The sequence below is a fragment of the Ochlerotatus camptorhynchus genome, unplaced genomic scaffold (assembly GCF_037179485.1).
Source record: "Ochlerotatus camptorhynchus isolate MF236.1 unplaced genomic scaffold, CSIRO-AGI_Acam_v1.1 ptg000213l, whole genome shotgun sequence".
NCBI lineage: Eukaryota > Metazoa > Arthropoda > Insecta > Diptera > Culicidae > Ochlerotatus > Ochlerotatus camptorhynchus.
Window position 1 is genome coordinate 6,896,099 of NW_027040703.1, and position 20,563 is coordinate 6,916,661.

At 43.9% G+C, this 20,563-nt stretch overlaps 2 protein-coding genes across 4 annotated transcripts in view; both read left to right on the top strand.

Annotated features, from left to right (window-relative positions):
* The window catches only part of LOC135703430 (regulator of nonsense transcripts 3B-like), a 406,370-nt gene that overhangs the window by 73,641 nt on the left and 312,166 nt on the right, over positions 1 to 20,563 (top strand). The gene's annotated exons all lie outside the window — the stretch shown is intronic.
* LOC135703418 (beclin-1-like protein B) overlaps positions 1 to 20,563 on the top strand; it is a 145,945-nt gene that overhangs the window by 56,051 nt on the left and 69,331 nt on the right. For all 3 annotated transcript variants that reach the window (XM_065224636.1, XM_065224635.1, XM_065224634.1), the window contains exons 8-9: positions 15,919 to 16,227; positions 16,574 to 17,328. In XM_065224636.1, coding sequence (XP_065080708.1) covers positions 15,919 to 16,227; positions 16,574 to 17,328 — 1,064 coding nt within the window. The remainder of the gene's footprint in view (positions 1 to 15,918; positions 16,228 to 16,573; positions 17,329 to 20,563) is intronic.

Below are 20,563 nucleotides of genomic sequence, written 5' to 3' on the forward strand. Positions count from 1 at the left end.
TCCCGCCTGGTATTGCCCCATGAACTCTCTTGCAAATGGTGACAGGCGGCGGCATAGTATTTGGTAGAGTAGGTACCTTGTAGGCGACGCTCAGCAATGTGATCGCGTGGTAGTTGCAGCAATACAACTTGTCGCTTTTTTGTAGATTGGGCATACGACACCTTCCATCCACTCCTCCGGTATTATCTCCTCCTCCCAAATCTTGGCAGTTACCCAGTGCAGCGCTCTAGCCAGTGCTTCACCACCGTATTTTAATAGCTCACTTGGTAGTTGATCTACACCAGTTGCTTTGTTGTTCTTCTGCCGACCGATCTCCTCCTCAATTTCTCGAAGATCAGAGACCGGTAGCCTGCCGTCTTCAGCGCGTGCTCCAAGGTCTGTTGCCGTGTCACCTTCGTTTTTTGCTGCTTCACCGTTGAGGCGCTCGTCATAGTACTGCTTCCACCTCTCAATCACCTCACACTCGTTCGTGAGAAGGTTTCCGTCCGAGTCCTTGCACATATCGGCTTGCGGCACGTAGCCTTTGCGCGAACTATTTAGCTTCTCGTAGAACTTCCGTGTGTCGTTTACGCGGTACAGTCTTCCTGCTATCGCTTCTTTCTTCGGAATACCGAGTTTTGTCTGTTCCGCGCTTGTCTGTATCGCTCCACATTCAATCTCGTGCGGTGTTGCAGCATTCTCGCCCGTGCTGCATTCTTCTCCTCTACTAACAGTTTGCATTCGCCGTCAAACCAGTCATTTCTTCGGTCCGGGATTGCAGTACCTAGTGCCGCTGCAGCAGTACTACCTATGGCTGAACGGATGTCCCTCCAGCCATCTTCAAGAGAAGCTGCGCCAAGCTGCTCTTCCGTGGGTAGTGCAACTTTCAGCTGCTGCGCGTAGTCCTGGGCAACTCCAGCGTCCCGTAGTTGCTCAATGTTGGGTCACGGCGTTCGACTTGGACGTGTGTTATGCACCGTCGAGAGTTTTGAGTGCATGCATACTGCAACTAGGTAGTGGTCCGAATCTATGTTCGCACTGCGGTACGTGCGGACGTTGATAATGTCGGAGAAGAATTTCCCGTCGATTAGAACGTGATCGATTTGGTTTTCTGTGTGTTGGTCAGGTGATCTCCAGGTGGCTTTGTGGATATCCTTGCGGGGGAAAAAGGTACTTCGAACTACCATTCCTCGAGAGGCTGCAAAGTTCACGCATCGTTGGCCGTTGTCGTTCGATACGGCATGCAGGCTGTTTGGCCGGTCTGTAGATTGCCTCCCGTTCTACCTGAGCGTTCATGTCGCCGATGACGATTTTGACGTCCCGTTGCAAACAGCCGTCGTACACCTGCTCCAGCTGCGCATAGAACGCTTCTTTCTCGTCTTTGGGTCTCCCTTCGTGTAGTTGAAGAAACGGCCCTTCATCCGCAACTTGCACATCCTCGCGTTGATCGACTGCCAACCAATCACGCGTTGGCGCATCTTACCCAGCACTACGAAGCCGGTTTCCAGCTCGTTGGTGGTGCCACAGCTCTGGTAGAAAGTAGCCGCTCGATGCCCGCTTTTCCATACCTTTTGTCCCGTCCAGCAAAGCTCCTGCAGTGCTACGACTTCGAAGTTGCGTGGTTGAAGTTCGTCAAGTTCGCAGCCCGGGAAGCCGAGCGATTTGCATTTCCATGTTCCGAGTTTTCAATCCTACTAATTATTTCATTGCATAGGTCTGTGCCGATTGTTCCGATCCGTATTTCTTTCTTCAGTATTTGCAACTTTATGTTTTTTTCCAGGGCGGCTTGTTGGGCCTGCCCCAACCCCCTGTCTCACCGGGAGACCATACTGCACAGCTCTGTTTAGAGTCCCACGCTGGCACTAGGACGGTGATCAGCCGCTCCTAACATATAGAAAAGACGCCGTTTTGAGCCGCACCTCCATGGTGAACAGACGCTCGGGTTTGGTGAAGCATTTCCTCTATCACCGTACTTTGGTTACTGCGCCGGTGTGTGCGTCGCACTTCTTCATTTTGATATTGCCGGACTGGCAACATTGCCCAGGCTACGCTACGCTTGGAGACATACTTCAAGTCCCCGCGTACATCGTACGGGTTAGGCAAAAATGTGCGTCTATCTTGAAAAACTGTCACATTAATGGCCCTTCGCTCATTTTCAACTTCTATTCAATTTTCATACTGCCGTACTCTAACGGAACTATCCACCTACCCTCTTCTAAAGATCATTCTCTAGCTAATAAATCATCACACTAAAGCTTCATGTTAGCATTTCCAACCAACTCTGAAAATCGTTAACTTCGCGTATGAAGTAACACAAAAACACTTTGAATGTTTTTCAAGCTCCTTTTTTTCTTTTTTCAAAATCAGAAGAATCTCACAGTCATGAAAATTCTTTAATCAATCAAATCGTTAATAAAAGTATCGGATCTCAATTAATTAAAGTTCAAAATGTCCAAAATTATTTCAAACTTTATTCCTTCTGTTTGTAAAATTCGTGTTTTTGGCACTATTTTTCCAAGTAGCGTGGACAGACCTCGAAATATTTCTATGAAATTTAAAAGAGACTTTGAAATGTTTTGGAGATCGCATTCATAAAAGTATGTAAATTCTAGAAGGTGCCTTAAATTATTAAATGTTTCAAGATCGTTGAACTTTCTAAATAAAAAAAAATCTGAAATGTATTAAGTTTCTGGCCACGTTACATTGCAAGCATTACAGAAGTTTATTAGCATTCTAAAAGCCTAAATTATGATTTACAGGACCTTCATAAAACCAAAAATTTAACTTGGTTTATGATGTATTTTATGATTATGAATAATCTCTAACATCTATTGAATTTGTTATTATTAGGGTTTGAGAACGATGGTGAGTTCACCATGTTATATCTTCATTTATTTCAGCAACCTTATCTTCCAGAAGACGCTCTGGACAGCAATTTCACTCTTTTTTAAAAATGAAAATCAACATTTGCCAGCAACACTGACGGGTGTATCCAATTACCTTCCCTACTAACTTTCTTCTTCTTCTTCTTCTTCGCATTACAAGCTTATTGCATATCGCTCTCAACTTAGTGTTCTAGATGCACTTCCACAGTTATTAATTGAGAGCTTTCGATGCCTGCACCATTTTTTGCATTAGTATAATTGTGTGGCAAGTCCAATCATACTTCTATGCCTAGGGAAGTTGAGAAATTTTCCAACCCGAAAAATTCCTAGACCGGACCGGGAATTGAACCCAGCCACCTCCAGCATGGTCTTGCTTTGTAGCTGCGCCTTTACCGACTGGGCTAAGGGAGGCCCCTACTAACATAGTTCCTAAATTCTCAAGACATTTATGAGGGGTCGTAGAGTTCTCTGCATCTCTCTTAAGTAAATGTCGGAGTAACATACCTTTCCTATCCCTACCAGTTGCAAGGACCTGGCCAGGACAATCCTTAACTGTTAGAGAGAGATATCTCTTTATCTGGGAGATAGTAATCATTTCCTACTTATTAGCTGTCCAGTAATAGATATCCGTCTTGCTCTTAATAGTTTTGAATTCGTACCACCTACGATATTGTGCAACTTGTTCGATGCTAAAACCAATGCTAATAGTTGATGATGCTAATTTCAAATAACAGACTGTAGTGGCAATTTTTATACGATAGATGGAGTAGATGAAAGCATAGAGTTGATAGTTCCGTTAGAGTACGGCAGTGTGAAGATTGCATATAGATATTAGAATAGCGAGCTAGAACAACTTTTAAGGAAGGTACAAATCGGTTTTTTCATCTCTCTTTACCAAACTCCCCCTTTGGAGAGGGATGGTGAGGGGTGTCCCCCCCCCCGCCACCACTGGCAAAAAGAGATGAAAACCGACCCGCTCAAGTACCAACTGTGTGTTTGAAACAGTTCTACCGATTTTTACCGCACTTCAGTTGTTATTTGAAGGAAGGCATCCAGTCGTAGGTTTGGAAATTGCAACTATTGTTTACCCCTACCACGATATGTGCTCCTGTCATCGTCGACTTGACGATCTCGAGGGGACACGGGTGGGGTAGGTGCTGCTACTGTACCTTTCGACCATTGACAGTAATTGATGGTATGCTCCCATCCAGAGTTATGTACTTTGACTATATGTTTTAGTATAACTTCTACGTGAAGTCAACGATTTACATAGTTGAAGATGCTTATTTCAAATAACAGACTGTAGTGGCAATTTTTATACGATAGATGGATTCTAATATCTATATGCAATCTTCACACTGCCGTACTCTAACGGAACTATCAACTCTATGCTTTCATCTACTCCATCTATCGTATAAAAATTGCCACTACAGTCTGTTATTTGAAATTAGCATCTTCAACTATGTAAATCGTTGACTTCACGTAGAAGTAATGCTAATGTTAAAATTTTATAAGCGTTCAAAACCTGACACTATTTCGTCACACAATTTTTGTTCATTTGCCCTCCAGTATAGTTCATAAAGATGCCAAGAGTGTTGTGAGATAAAACAATTCTTAAAAAAACGTATTTTTTTCAGTAGCTCCATCATTAGGTCTCTGGAGCAGAGAAGAGACTGAAGTTTGCATTTTATGACAACGTAACAGGCAGTTGTATTTACCTTATCAGAAGACGGTACTTTCAATATTGAACAAAATGTCATCCGGTCGACTTTCCACAAACGAGAGCTAAATATGAAAAACCACCAGGATGATATCGGGTAGAAGCGGATAGCTTAATGCAAAAACAGTTCGTTGAAGAGGTGAGTCTCCTTCCACCCCATCGCTGGTTGTCAAAGTGATCACGCCGTGATCCACCTTTAACCGCTGACTTGCTCCTGCTTGCTGCTTGCCATGCCCCCCCGAAGCGGAAATGAGCAGAGGCACGACAGCAGCGCTGTTTAAAATCTTTTCAGGTTCAAACAGAACGATGAGCAACCAAGTGCCATGAAAACAGTGATAAAATTATCAATTGTAAATTTCTCAGAAGTTTTTTATGGAAAATTGGAAACGTATTTATTTCAATAGATTTTTAGAGTTATTTCCTATCGATGGAAATATTTGGATTTTAATTTCATCTATAAATGACAAAGTTACAAGCGTTTAAAAGCTAACACTATTTCGTCATTTTTTTTAATTGCGCCCCAGTATAGTTCACAAAGACGTAGTTCTATGTCAAAATCACCTGTTATTATGAAAGTTTTGCCATTATAGTGCTGAAACGACATCAAAACGCAAAACCATCAGTTCAGAGAAGACAAAATGTTCAGATCCAGGAATTCAAAAATAATTGCCTTGCTGATTTATCGTATCAGAGTGGCCAAATATTTCTTCAATCTCTTCAATCTCCCTTTTGTTAAACTGCATCAGCAATAGTGGCAAATAATTATTTCCAAGCAGTGTTCATTCGTTTTCACTATGCTATATAGGATTGGATAGGAGGATATAGGGGGAGCTCCGTACCTTGCGTACCTACCTGCAGGTTCAAGTTGCAACAGCCAGCGTGTGGATCTAAAGAGCGAACGCACAACTCGACGCTTCTGCAATGATTCACTCACCTGAAAAAGAAGATAAAACAGCACAAAGTTAGTACACTCGAGCAAGTTGGGAAAGCGCCGAGCACGTATTTATCTATATATATTCATTCCATCAGTGCACTGTTTAAGACATGCTTCGCCCTCCGGGGCAATACGGGAGTGGGTGGGAAAATTGTGGAGTTGAGTGAAATTAATTAATATACATTTTATTTCACTTTTATGTTTCACCTCATTCCAAGCTCTGCCATCCAACGGAGTACTGACCGACCGGGGTCCAGGGTCAGAAGAGCCCCATTAAATGGAGGTCAGTTCTCGAGAAGCTTTTTGCTTCAAGTACAACATCCATTAGATAAAGTCTAACACAACTCCCACTACCAGGGCAGACGAGGTCGGTTCTTGGGATGGGATGGAGAATTCCATTACGGATTCAAATCCGGCTTTCCAGTCTTGGGGCCATCGACTGGTAGACGAAGGAGGGATATCTGCTGGAAACTGAACTGATTAGTGCAATATAGTTTCTAGAGTACACCGAGCGACTCGGAGCAGTGAGCAGTGAATTTTCTCTGCTTCGAAACGGGGGAGCAGATTAATTTTCTTCCTAATGCCTTCGGGGGCGATCATTATCTTTTTGCGTTTTCCACCAGTGGGGAGCGAGGGTGTCAGAACGAACGATGCAAAACTATCACAACTCTTATGCGAGACTATTTTCCTGGAGCTGAGAGAAAAGAGCGCTTCCGAATTTAGTTGAGAATCTTGGATTGATAATCATACTTCCTTTGAAATCCCAAAAGTAAAATCAGTTTATCTAAATCACAAAAACGGACCCTTGCCGAGCGTCGTCCTTGTTTCCAAAATGACAAATTCCAGGAATTAGTATCCCCGGGAGTCAAGCAAGAATAATTAAGTGCTAATGAGAGTCGTTTTCCCGGTCAACTAGTTCCTGCCGCAGTAGCAAAAGATCAATATCTGTCAAGCTCGGTTGCGTCAAGAAGAAGTACAAAAGCCACAAACCTCCAACAGGAACCCATGAGAGCGGGTAGACTCTAAACTAACAACAAGAACCAACCCCGAAGCCGTTGATTGATCGCAGTAATTATAGTCGGGCAGGGTAGGGTGCGTACGTACGTCAGAAACTTTCCTCCCTCTATCCGGATCCCCCGGTCGTGCGTCATGTGCGTTGGTTCATGAATATGTGTGCCATTCCCGCTGGTGCTTGCTCCCCGTTTGTATGTGCTTCAGGTCGGATCGGAACAAAAAGGCAAACATCCGCACAACATACAAAGGGTACCTACATAGTACTAGGTAAATACTTTGCCGAAGTCACGCAATTACGTTGTCAAATAAGGAGAGGGACAGGGAAGAAGTTCGTACCTCATTGGTTGGACCTTGATGGGATGGGTTGCTCGGCAATTCGCAAGGACACCATGGGGTTTGCCAAGTCATGGTCATTAATTTCGAGTTGTTTGATTAAAATTCATAAAGGCTAGGACAATCGATTTAAACCTGAATCGTAAAATTTGCGATGCTTGCAGGCTCAATAGGCTACCGGTTTGAATCAAAATTCTACGATTAGAACTTTAAAAAATACGCAGAGACTGTGTTCGATAGCCAAAATAGAAACGTTAAACTCACAGGATTTATACACCAAAATTCTTCGTTAAATTTAAACGATTCCTTAGTATTCTAGTTTCAGTTTGATTAGATTTTTACGACTGAGAATAGAAAAACTGTCCAATACGCAGTTCAAATGGAAAGGTTGCCGAATCAAAAACAGGATGCCGACAATGGTCACAGTCACCTGAGCAGTTTGCAGCTCTAACAGGTAGTCGTTCAGATTTGAAAATTTGAGAATTTACCTGCAGAGTTCTGTCAGCTAAATAATTTTGAGCTAATTTCTTAACATAGAGCGGAAAATTAAACTGTTTCAATTTAGCAATCAAACCTTCATGCCAAACACTGTCGAATGCTTTTTGTATGGCTAGAAGTGCAACTCCAGTTGAGCAGCCTTCAGATTTGTTTGAACGAATTAAATTGGCAACTCTTAAGAGTTGATGAGTAGTTGAATGCCCATGCATGGCGAAATCCAAACTGCTAATCTGCAAAATTGAGTTCTTATTGATGTGAAGCATCATTCTATTCAAAATTATCTTTTCAAGAAGTTTACTTTTGAAGTAAGCAAAATTTTACTCTCAGGAAGTTTATCAATAAGGATAAAGGAAATTTCACAATCATCTTAAGCTTTCATATTTTGAAGTTTTTTAGTTATAGAGCTTACTTCGTCCAAATCAGTCCTGCAGGAACCATCAAAAATATTTTTCCGAAAGAATATGTTCAGACAATTCAGAGATTCTTAATAGAACTAGTAGGACCTAAACTGAAATTAGGGGCACTGTCAACCAGCTAACCAAGTTTCTGAGCTTTTTCCGCATTTGTGATCATAATGTTTCCACCTTCATTAAGCCCTGGAATAGGTCGTTTAGGTTTTTTTTTTTTCAAAATGCTTAATTTCGAAACAATATTTTCAAAATTTTGATCGTCAGGGCAGATAACCTCCTTTTAATTTGTTTTTGCAAATCTCCATCAGATAACCTTCATGATAGGATCGCGTGTTCTTCGATATTGCCGCCTACGGACATTTTTCAGATGGATCAAGAGCTGAAGATCGTCGTCTATTATAATTGAATCGAATTTAACTTCACATTTTGGAGCTGAAGCAGCTCTTGATTCAACTATAAAAGTAGTCGGCGATTCAAGATCAAAGTTATACTCCATAAATGTTCGATATTGCTCCCAATCAGCTCTATGGTAATTGAAATTCTTGCTTGGGATAATTAAAAAGTTACTAGAATTTGATCTGAACCGAAGTCAGCATGGTTAACCAATTGGCAATAAAGTTGACATGAATCATTTAAGACCAACTCAATACTCGAGGGATTTCTTGCTGAAGAAAAGCATGTTGGGCTCTTTGGATATTGAATAGTGTAATAATCTGCAGAATAATCATCAGACAGAAACCATTGGAATTGCTTTGAGCACAATTCAATGAGCAGTGTTTTGCATTAAAATCACCAAAAATGAAGAATTTAGACCTTCGACGAGTAAGTTTCTGAAGGTCACCCTTGAGAACATTCTTTTGCTGGCCTACGGATTGGAATGCTTTATTCCGTTAACCCATTGTGCCACCGGGTGCGGTTTTAGAAATTTCCTCCAGTCTTCCTGCAGTGTTCCCACTTCACTCTGACATGAAGCATACGGCTAGCTTTTTCTAAGGCCTTAAAATTATTAAGTTCACCAGACTTGGAGTGAACTAAATAGAAATCATTAGAAATCCCGTTGTGCGAATCGCCGAGACGGGATTTCATTGATTACTTGAGCTGACTCAACTCCAAGTAATTAAGTCAATTCATTTTTGATCTGATCCAGAGATTCACCACTGCGTAGAATTTTCAAGACAACCTTGAACAAACGTTCAATTTTGGTGTCGTAAGTGCAAAAATTGTGTTGCTTCTCAGTACGATACTGTTTTTTGTTAAACCCTGGTCCAACATCCCTCAGGATTGCACCTACATCACAATGTTACGCAAATTCACTCGGTCCGTGGCTGCTTGTCTCAAATTTCTTCACCGTCCCACACTTCCAAGATCCTGCTCCAATTGGTCTAACCACCTTGCTCGCTGTGCTCCTCTTCGTGTTGTACCGGCCGGATTCGAGGCAAACACCATTTTTGCGGGATTGTTGTCCGGCATTCTTAAAACGTGTCCCGCCCATCGTAAACGTCCAGCTTTCGCAACTTTCTGGATACAGGGTTCGCCATAGAGATGCGCCAGCTCGTGGTTCATCCTTCGCCTCCATACACCGTTCTAACATACTCCGCCAAAGGTGGTCCTAAGCACTCGTCGTTCGAAAACTACCAGAAGGACCTGCAACTCCTCGAGCATCGAACACGTCTCGTAGAGAACGTGCCCGTAGAGAACTACCGGTCTTATCAGCGTCTTGTACATGGTACATTTAGTACGGAGGTGAAGTTTACCCGACCTCAGGGTCTTGTGGAGTCCGTAGTAAGCACGACTTCCAGCAATAATACGCCGACGAAATTCTCTGCTGCAGTTGTTATCCGACGTCACCAATGATCCGAGGTACACAAATTCATCCACCACCTCGAACTCATCTCCGTCGATTGTCACGCTTCTGCCAATGCGAGCCCTATCCCGCTCGGTTCATCCAGCTAACAGATACTTTGTCTTCGATGTATAAACCTTTCTCTGCTTCACGTTTCAGCCTGGTCAGCGAAGCAGATGAACTGGCTGGACTTATTGAAGATCGTGCCCCGCATGTTAAAGCCCGCACGTTTCATAACACCTTCTAGCGCGATGTTGAACAGGAGGCAGGAAAGACAATCGCCTTGTCGAAGTCCTTTGCGAGTTTCAAACGAGTCCGATATCTTCACGCAGCACTGTACACCATCCATCGTAGCCCTGATCAGTCTGGTCAGCTTCCCGGGAAAACCGTTCTCGTCCATAATCTTCCATAGCTCTTCACGGTCAATAGTATCATAAGCGGCCTTGAAATCGATGAATAGGTGGTGCATAGAGACTTGATATTCACGACACTTTTGGAGGATCTGCCACAACGTAAAGATTTGGTCCGTTGTCGATCACCCGTCCACAAAACCGGCTTGATAACTTCCCACAAATCTGCTTGCTAGCGGCGATAAACGGCGAAAGATGATCTGGGAAAGCACTTTGTAGGCCGCATTAATAATAGTGATCGCTCGATAGTTCTCACATTCTAGTTTGTCGCCTAAGTTTGGGCATATAACTCCCTCTTTCCAATCCTCCGGTAGCTGTTCTGTATCCCAGATCCTGACTATCAGTCGGTGCAGACAAGTGGCCAACTTATCCGGGCCCATTTTGATAAGTTCCGCTCCGATACCATCTTTCCCAGCTGCTTTGTTGTTCTTAAGCTGTCGAATAGCATCCTTAACTTCACCTATCGTGGGAGCTGGCATGTCCCCCTCATCCGCTGTACCGACCATTCCTCCTGTTGTCTTGATCCTCCGCTTCGTTCAGATGTTCATCGTAGTGCTGCTTCCACCTTTCAATCACCTCACGTTCGTCCGTTAATATACCCCTTCCTTATCCCGACACATTTCGGCTCGCGGCACAAAGCCTTGGCGGGATGCGTTGAGTTTCTTGTAGAACTTGCGTGTTTCTTGAGAACGATACAGCTGCTCCATTTCTTCGCACTCCATCTCTTCCAGACGGCGCTTCTTATCCCGGAAAAGATGGGTTTGCTGTCTTCGGTTATGTTTATATCGCTCCACATTATGACCGGTTCCTTGCTGCAACATCGCCGCCCGCGCTGCGTTCTTCTCGTCCAAAACCGTCTGACACTCTTCGTCGAACCAATAGTTCCGTCGATTCCGCTCCACGAACCCAACGGCGCCTTCAGCAGCGCTGTTAATGGCTGCTTTCATGTTGGTCCAGCAGTCCTCCAGAGGGCCTTCGGTGAGCTCTCCCTCATCCGGCAACGCTGCGTCGAGGCATTGCACGTCCTTAGTTGTGACTTCGGGCAGCTTCAGTCGCTCCAGATTGTACCGTGGCGGGCGTCGGTACCGAATGTTGTTGGCAACGGAAAGTTTTTGGCGCACCTTGACCATTAGAAGGTAGTGGTCCGAATCGATATTTGCGCCGCGATAGGTCTTGATGTCGATAATGTCCGAGAAGTGCCTTCCGTCGATCAAAACGTGGTCGATTTGCAATTATGTCTGCTGCGGTGATCTCCAGGTGTACCGATATGGGAGGCTATGCTGGAAGTAAGTACTATGGCCATGTTCTTAAAGATGGCGAAATCGACGAGTCTAAGGCCGTTGGCGTTCGTTAGCTGGTTAGCGCTGAACTTTCCTATAACCGATCTGAATTCCTTCTCCTGGCCGACCTGAGCGTTAAGATCTCCGATGACGATTTTGACGTCATGGCTTGGACAGCTGTCGTATTCCCGTTCCAGCTGCGCGTAAAAAGCGTCTTTACCTTCATCGTCACTTGCTAAGTGAGGGCTGTGCACGTTGATTATGCTGACATTGAAGAAACGGCCTTTGTTCCTCAACTTGCACATTCTGCTATCGGTTGGCCACTACCCAATCACGCGCTTCTGCATTTCGCCCATCACGATGAAAGCTGTATCAAGCTCATGGGTATTGCCACAGTTCTGGTAGATGGTATAACCATCCCTATACGTATGTACCGACGATCCCTTCCAGCAAACCTCCTGCAGCGCTACGGAATCGGAGATAATGCAGGTACTTCCCAAGAAATTGAGAGACTTGCAGTTCCATGTTCCGAGTTTCCAATCGTTAGTCCGTTTCCGTTGCTTGGGTCTATGTCGATTGTTCCGGTCCGTCCCAAGTAACATTTTAAGTTTTATAGTAGTTTTAAAGCATGCTACAAGCCTGAATCATGGTCTACAGAACCCTCATAAAACCAAAATTGTTACTTGGTTTATTTACATTGCTTGCTTCCTGTACTTTTGTTTTTTTTTACGGCTGACTTGTAGTGCCTGCAACCCCATTGTCTCGCCGGGGGACTATCGTGCACAGCACTGTTTAGAGTCCCACACTGGTAACAGGACGTTGATCAGCCGCTCCTAACATGGAGAACAGACGCCGTTTTGAGCCGCACCTCCATGGTGAACATACACTCGAAAACTGCACTCTCCGGAGAGAGGAGCTCAACAGATCCGGTCCTTTTACCAGCGCTGAGTTCAAGGACATGCCGTGAGCGATAGCTGCTGCGTCCCACACAATTCGCACCTTCCCAAGTTTGTTTGGGTTGGTTACGGGAAAAATTGGCAAATACCAGCGTCGTTGAATCTTCTGGTTGATTTCTTCATCTGTAAGCTTCCGGATGTACTCCTTCTCCACATACTCGGTTATCTTTGATTGCAGGATCTTTGACATTTGCGGGTCTTTCTCCATCCGTTTATTTAGGCACTGCAATCGCCGCAGCGCCATTGATCGACTGTCTGGCAATCGGGTGTCATCGTATCGCCACAGCAACCCGGACTCGTATCGATTATAATTATCTTTACGACGGGTCAGCGACTGAAGCAATGAAAATGCTCGTTCATTTTCACCCCGAGACTGTCTAATGAAAAGTAGTACTTCATAGCCTGGTGCAAGTCCTCGTCTGATTTCACACTACAGAGGCAAACGTGGAAGGTGTAATGGTGTAGGCTGGCGTCATTCCCGGAACCGTATCCTCCGCATACCGTCCATCCGAGGCGCGTCTTTATAGCGATTGGTTGACCGATTCCCCCTTCACGATTTTTGAGGCCAAGACTGAGCTGGGCGTTCTTCATTCCCGACGAGCGTCGCGATAAGATTCGATCGGCAGATCTTAAAGGTATGGATACAACTGTGACAACTCAGCCATGTCTATCGTTTTCTGGGGCAACAGTAGCTCTTTCACCGTCCTAACGTCACTCAAGAGGAATTTCTTGCTTTCGTTCTTAACACCACCAAAACCACTAAACCGTTATCAATGAAATACGGCAGAAGTTTCGCATCCCTCATCTACGCGCCTATTACGAGCGAGTACGGAAAGATTGCCAGTGGTGCAAGAACCAGCAAACAACACCCAGCCCACCATATATGGCCGATCTTCCGCCAGCCCGCCTCGCTGCATTTTCACGGCCATTTACGCATGTCGGTACCTGTCACTCCACTGTCAAACCCACTGCAGGGATGTTCTGACACAACGGAAGGTGCGCTCAGGCCAGTGCGGCCAACAGGTTCCATGTAACGTCGTTTGGAGCCCATACGAGTTAAGGTTTTTTTTTTCTAGAATCGACCGCACGATGGTACAATATAGCGCTTTGAGACAGTGTGGATCCGTGAAGTCCTTGGCAATTGTGGAGATAAAGCCAAGTTGACGGTTTGCATTGAAAATAATCGATGCGTAATGGGAATGGAAGAAGAGCTTCGAATCCAACACAACACCAAGATCGGTCACATGGTCCACCCTATCAAGCACCGTATCATCGATGTGGTATTCATAAATTATCGGGTCTTTGGAACGATGGAAAGTTATCACGTAGCATTTTACGATGCTGATGACAGGTTTATTCAAGCGATTCCAGCGAACAAGCTACATTTTCAGTAGAAGACAATCCTCGATGCTGCGTACAAATTGCTTCCTTGTGGGACGCCAGACGTGCTAGCAAATGGCGATGAAACACAAGATCCATGCTTAATATGCAGCACCCTGTCAGTCAGATACGATGAAAACCATGACACCAGTCTATTAGAGGCTCCCAATCGTGATAATTTCCTGAGTAACATTTTGTGATCGATTTTTTTCGAAAGCCGCCTTCAGGTCCGTATGGTTTACGTCTATCTGTGCTTTTTTTTCATAGACGTAAAACAGGTGGTAGATCCAACAAATTCGTAGCTACGGACCTGCCGGGAATGAATCCGTGTTGATCGGTCGAGATGTGGATCCTTGTAGCACGCAGAATATAATCGCTAACGATGATCGCGAATAGCTTCGAAGCGGCAGAAAGGCTGGTTATCCCACGGTAGTTTCTGACATCTCGCCGGGTTTCGCTTTTGTGCACAGGAAACATGTGAGACAGTTTCCAGCTTATTGGAAATTCTCCTTGCTCGAACGAGTGGTTGAAAATGAAGACTTACGGCTCAGCGACGGAGAACAACAGCAGGAATTGCATCCGGGCTAGGAGAATTTCCCACCTGTTTAGCACAATCCGCACTTTAGTCTTTCTTAATCTAGCGCAGTTTAGCATCAAACGGAATGTTATTATTATTGATCGCTTCCAAACTTATTTACCTTTCCGTATGTACCGTAAGATTTGATAAAGAGAAACCAATCGTTGAGATATTGTCAAAAGCCTAACACTGCTTTCTGACACCAAACTCGGCCTACGGATTGTAATCTTGGCCTAACGCATTGAAATGCCATAAACGGCAATAAATTCACTTCGGCCTATCGGATGAAGATAAAAATTTATTCGGTCGGAGCGCTTCTTTTGTTTTTGGGAATAATGGGTGCAAACCTTCATATCACGCGTTCTCATTGACTTCGTTCCGTAGTTTATTAACTAAAGTTTCGTACCAAACGCATTAATGCATTAATGCTAATGTACGAAAATCAGCTTCGTTCGATATATTGGATTTAGGCCTCTGGCGCCACCTCTAAATCTTAACGAAAAACGCTCATTTTTGGATATGTTGTTCGTTTGACCCTAGTAATCATTTTCCACATGAGAAAACGTGTCCCCGAAAGATTTTGAAAAATAAGCCCTACCCTAATGTTTCACTGATAATAACGATCACAGGGACACCGTGGAGCACTATGGAGAGCAACATTTCTTGTGAGCTAATTCTAAACCATACATTTATACCAGAGCTTTGTAGAACCGTGCAGACTTCGTTGCTTTAAATCAAATAACCAGTTTTATGAATCCTTAATTTGCAAACCCTCAAACCATCGGTGAACGCATTTTAAAACTTGCGTCAAACATGTTCAAACTGCTCCACTGCCAGGAAATAGAGCAAATAACTTTTCCGGGATACAGCTCACCTTTTCAGTTCAGAATGTTGGTTGCTTACCTAAACAAGGTAAATCTAGGGCATCGCAGCAATGGACTGTACAGCTCCGAAGACATGATGATTTGTGCCCACACAAGACACGCGGATATTTGCACACGAAATGGTGTTGAAACGACGCTGCGTGACTGACGGACGACCGACGCCGGCGACCAACGACGACTAGCTATATTGGATTCCATCAGTGCCAAAGAGGCGACGATGGCGAGGGATTCCTTCCAAGGTGGATCAGAAGACTCACGGGACACGGTGTGGTTGTATGTATTCTGATAATTGTGTTTGTTTTAGGTCATGTTAGTCGGAACGAGGACGGTATACGCGTGCTCTGACGTTTCAGTAATGATTCTTCGCTGGGCTGCCGGGGTGGAGAGGGGACCTTGGTCTCTAGTCGTGGTTCAAATACCAGCTGTGCTGCTATTTAGACGTGATGTGGTTTCTAGTTATTTGCAGGAAATTTAAACTGGAGTTTGGTGCAAGATTGGGAAGATAACGAGGGATGGTACTTTTCCAGTACGATAGGAAATTAGCAGTAATGTCCATCATGTGGGTGCGTTTGGATGTATCCTAGATACCATTTATTTCCAATATCATGAACATTAAACTTCTTAACAAACCAACCAATCAATTTAAATGGTTGCTATTGCTTATCTCATGGGGCCAGAACAACCATCTCATCACCTAAACCTTAACAAAACAAAAACCCAAAACCGTGGACACAGCTAAGCGCAACTTTAACCCTTTTTATCTAGACGTGACTTGCCGAAAAAAGCTAACACCAGCCATCTTTCCACCCTTCCAGGCCCGGTTGCTGACCCAGCTCGACACAAAGGAGTCAAAGGCTTCAACTGAGCAGCCGTCCCAACCTCAACCTCAACCGGAAGCCTGCTACCAGGCGATGGTAACCGATCAGCTCCAACAGCGACTGGAGGGGGAAATTAAGCGATTGCAGACGATGATAAGTGACAAACAAACGCTCGAAGACGGTCTTATCACCGATCTGAATCGGAAGCTGCAGGAAGCCACCAGTCGCTGCCGGCGTCTCGAGCACGCCCGGAATGAAGCGGAAAAGCGTCTGCTGTACGCAACACTCGAGAACGAACGATTGAACGTAAGTTTTGGGTGCTGTTTGAGAGGAAGAGAGTGTGGGGGGAGAAAAGTTTTTGTCACCTTGTCACACAGGCACTTGGTGCGGTTCTTCTAGTGCTGCGAAACGTCACCTACATTCAAAAGCATTAAAATGTGTGCTTTGCATTTCCATCCGGGTTATCTGGAAACTGCTTTGGATGGCTTTGTTTCAATGCTTCGTGTTGGGTGGTTTGGATGTTTACAACACGGAATCAGCGTTGTTTCTGTTTGTCCTTTGAAATATTTAGAATTGTAATCAAAATTAAATCTTTAAGTTATGAATTCTGATATGATGTTACTAATCTCCATTTCTCTCCGTCGAAACGCAGTTCCTGCTGAGTACTCAAGCATCAACTATGACCAACCTGAAAAGTGACTTCAATGTAATCGAAAACCTCGCCCACCAGCAAATAGACTTGCTGCTGGATCGATCCCAAAGCCCTCCTAATGGCACCCGTACAAGTGCCACTCGTCCCAGCAACAAGAAAGCATCAAACCCCATCATCACCATCATCGATAATCACCATCGCAATTATCGGCACTCTTCCGGCGGGAACCCTTCTTCCTCCGCTTCCGATGACTGTTGCAGCAGCAGCAACAGCAATCAGCAGCCCTTTCCTAGCCACCACCACCGCGATTGGCAGCAGCAATCACCAAATGCCGATACCACCATCAGCACCACTAGTAGCAGCATACTGGAAAAGCCTGATGCATATGGTGTGGCGGTGGAAAAACTCAGGAAGCAAAAGCGCCATTATAGCTTTAAAAATATCGCTGAAAAAGAAAGTGACGGCGGTAATGATGCTAACGACTTGAGGCCATCACATCCACCACCACCACCACCACCATCCACTATGAGGGCGGCAACAAAGGCACTCGAGGGTGGAAGCTGCCAAGGAAGTGGTTCTGAGGCTGCATTCCGACACAAGCAGGATGATCACGAGATGAATGTTCATTGTAAGGCTGCTGCCTTTGTTGCCTGTGGCAGTCGCAACGCAGGAAAAACTGGGACACACTTCAAATCGCCACCGTTGCAGTCTTCTTTGACGGGATCTCTTTCATCAGTGGCATCCAATCGTTTTGGGTGAGTTATCGTTTTCGGAAATTTCGATGTAACGATTTATTACATTGATTGTAGCTATTTTAAGAACGCGCTATTTAAGCAGAAGAACGTGATTAACATCCTAATGGTACAATTGAAGGTACTTCAAGGGTGAAACCAAATTTATAAATAGATGGGGGAGAGTGGTGAATTTGTTCGATGGGTCATTAAATAGTCCGAGCCCGATTAGCACGATCCGAGCAAATGTGGAATGCTCGAAAGGTCGAATGGGCTATAAACTAAAATTTAAATAATTATCCATAAGACGTCACAGGGAGGCTGGTGTTTTAAGAAAACGAGATCGAAAAAATGCCTTCACATATCTGCATAACCTCTTACAAAATTGGTGACTGAGGGGGTGGGGCATGAGTTGGGAGTAATTGATGATATTATTCATACTCATAAAATCATAATACAGGGATTCAGAGAGAATGCTCCCCTGCAGTAACTTTAATAAGTTTTCAGAATTAAAAAATTTCGCAAGCTCAAGATTTTTATTTAATTTTTTTCCGTCGATCTTAATTCCGTATAGTTGAAGATGCTAATTTCAAAAAAAAATTAAAGTGGTAATTTTTATACGATAGATAAGGAGATGAAAATACAGAGTTGATAGTTCCGTTAGAGTACGGCAGTGGGAAAATTGCATATAGAAGGTAGAATACGAGCAAGGACAAATTTTGACACGGAAACAAATAAAAAATCCGAAATGAGAAAAATGACTCACGATTTCATGGACATAGCGTATTATCATGTTATGAAAATACACCATGAATAATATTCAAGATATCATGAGCTATGTTTGCGTAACGCACCCAAGATTCCCAAAATCATGAATCATCCAAAACATATAAAATGATGAATTAAACCAAAACATATAAAAAATAAAGCAACAGACTGGATTCGAACTAAGAACCTTACGACCATTAAACCCATACTTTGACCACTAAACTATCAGTACTTATTTAAGATGGAAGGCAAAAAGCGTATAAGAGATGCCTATGTAGTACGGTGAACACGGTGTTCCAGGTAACGCTTGAAGCGGTCATGATTCCACTGCATTATGAAGTCATGAATTTCCATAACGAAATCATGAATCATTGTTATGATTTCATGAAATGGCAAGTTTTTTGATTTCATGATTTTTTATTCATGAAAATGGAATCGGATTTTTTCTCCCTCCCCTTGGCTAGTTTTCAACCTGGACCTTATCTTATGCTGTAGCATGGTCACTTTTAATTAAATAGAATTTAACTAATTTAAGGATTGCCACTTATTTATTTGAATTTATATTCTGTTTTTCCATCTATTTTTGAATTCCATTAATAATTATCGTTCACGTTATTTATTTATTATTTATATTCATTACATAATAACTACATGTTCACTTAAATTAAATTGAAATCACCATTACAAATGAAACGAATTGTAAATCCGCAGAAAAACGAAACGCTTGCATACAAGCTGCCTTCCAAAATTCATTTGATCCGCCACTGGAAACGTTCACTGGTTTGCGAGACTCGTCGTAAAGTCCGAGGTTCGAATCCGAACATTCTCTCTCGTAAAAAATCGAACCAGAAATAGATTGAAGCGAGACAGTTTAATCAAACAGTACGAGCGAGAAAGAGATAGAGTGTTCAATCGGCTCGAGATCGTAGTTGATGAGATTTGTCGTTTGAAAAGGTCGTTAATTACTTCGGTAATTGTCGTACTTCCGGCCACGAAGACTATGATCACGATTTGATCTGAGGGTTTTCGGAACGTCCACTCGCCCATTTTGACCTGGACCGTGGAAGAGGCGAGAGTGCGTGAAATAGTTTTCTTGTGTCGCGGTGTGTTTCAATTGGTACCTATAAAAATGTGAGAAGTCTAGTGATCGAATTTAATGTTACTTTTTGTTTCCTTCGTGTAGCCTAAAGTTCAGCAGTTAGGTCAAAGTTAACGTGCGGTCAATTTTTGTGTGTGCGTACGTAGAGAAAATGTAATTCGTGGATAATTGTTTTGTGTGGAAAGGTTATTTTTAACGCGTCGAACAGCCGTTCGACGGCTTTTTATGTAGGATTCGCTTCTAGCGATATACGGCCGAAGCTCGGCACCCCGCATCTCGAGATAAAGCGCGACTCTCGACTCCACGATTCTACGTCAAAAGTCCCGGCTTGAGGGGAAAGCCGGAAGGAAACAAACCGTTTCGACAGAGCGGCCATTTTGCCATTTCCGCCACGTATAAAACATCGAGGCCCCAACGTCGTCTACAGCGCCAATTCATTTCGGTGCGATTTCAGTACCAGCTTCGAGACCATCCATCGACTGGGAATTTCCGCAGCATCATCGCCAATCGCCGCATTTCGGGCGATAGTCACAATACCGCCGCAAACCAGCCGGTATCTGCTTTGCCGACCAATTCATCAGGCAGCTATTTCGGTACCGTGAGTAAACCCAACAATTAATCTAATCATGCGCATGCGTTAACGACACCACACACACACACCACGAAGAGCTCGATGAGAACAACTAGCTAGCGATCACTAGATCAAAATCCGCACACAGTAGGGAACTAGAGAGGAAGAAACACGAATAATGAAAACCTAGGTTATGCAATTAAATAAACTTACTTAAATGTTTTATAGTAGTTTACCCCAATAAATGTTTTTCCGTTAAATGTTAAAGTTTCCCATGTAACTTATTTTTTGGTTTCGAGAATTCTCACATTTCGCGTCGTTCTACTTTTTAGTGTTGATGTTCTTGTACGCCAGGTTAGACTGCCTGGGAAATCAGTCTCTCCACTCACGTGTCTCGATCGGCGGGGATCTTTGAATAAGTGAGTTCCTCCGGTGATGATACTGGTGAGTGTTGTTTTCGTGAGTAGGTAGAACGACCGGTAGCATCAACTATTCTCTCGTCGCGATTGTGGCGACCTCTTTGTGTGGAGAATCTCGATCCATCGTGCTGTTTGAGTCTTCTGTTTCGTTTTGAAATTAAATTTTTGGTCCTGATTGAACAAACCCGCCCTGAGGTCGGGTTTCTAGCCGGGCAAACAAGACTCGACGGACGGTCCTCCTTGGAGGTGGCGCTTAAGCCGTCCGTTTATCGAGCCAGGGAACGATCCAGAAGACGGAAAACCGTTAGCCGCATTTTGCGCGCTACAATGCTTCATAGTGGAGCGTTGGAGACGGTTGGTTTAGGTCCGGCATCGTTGGCTCATGCCGTGACAGAATAGCGT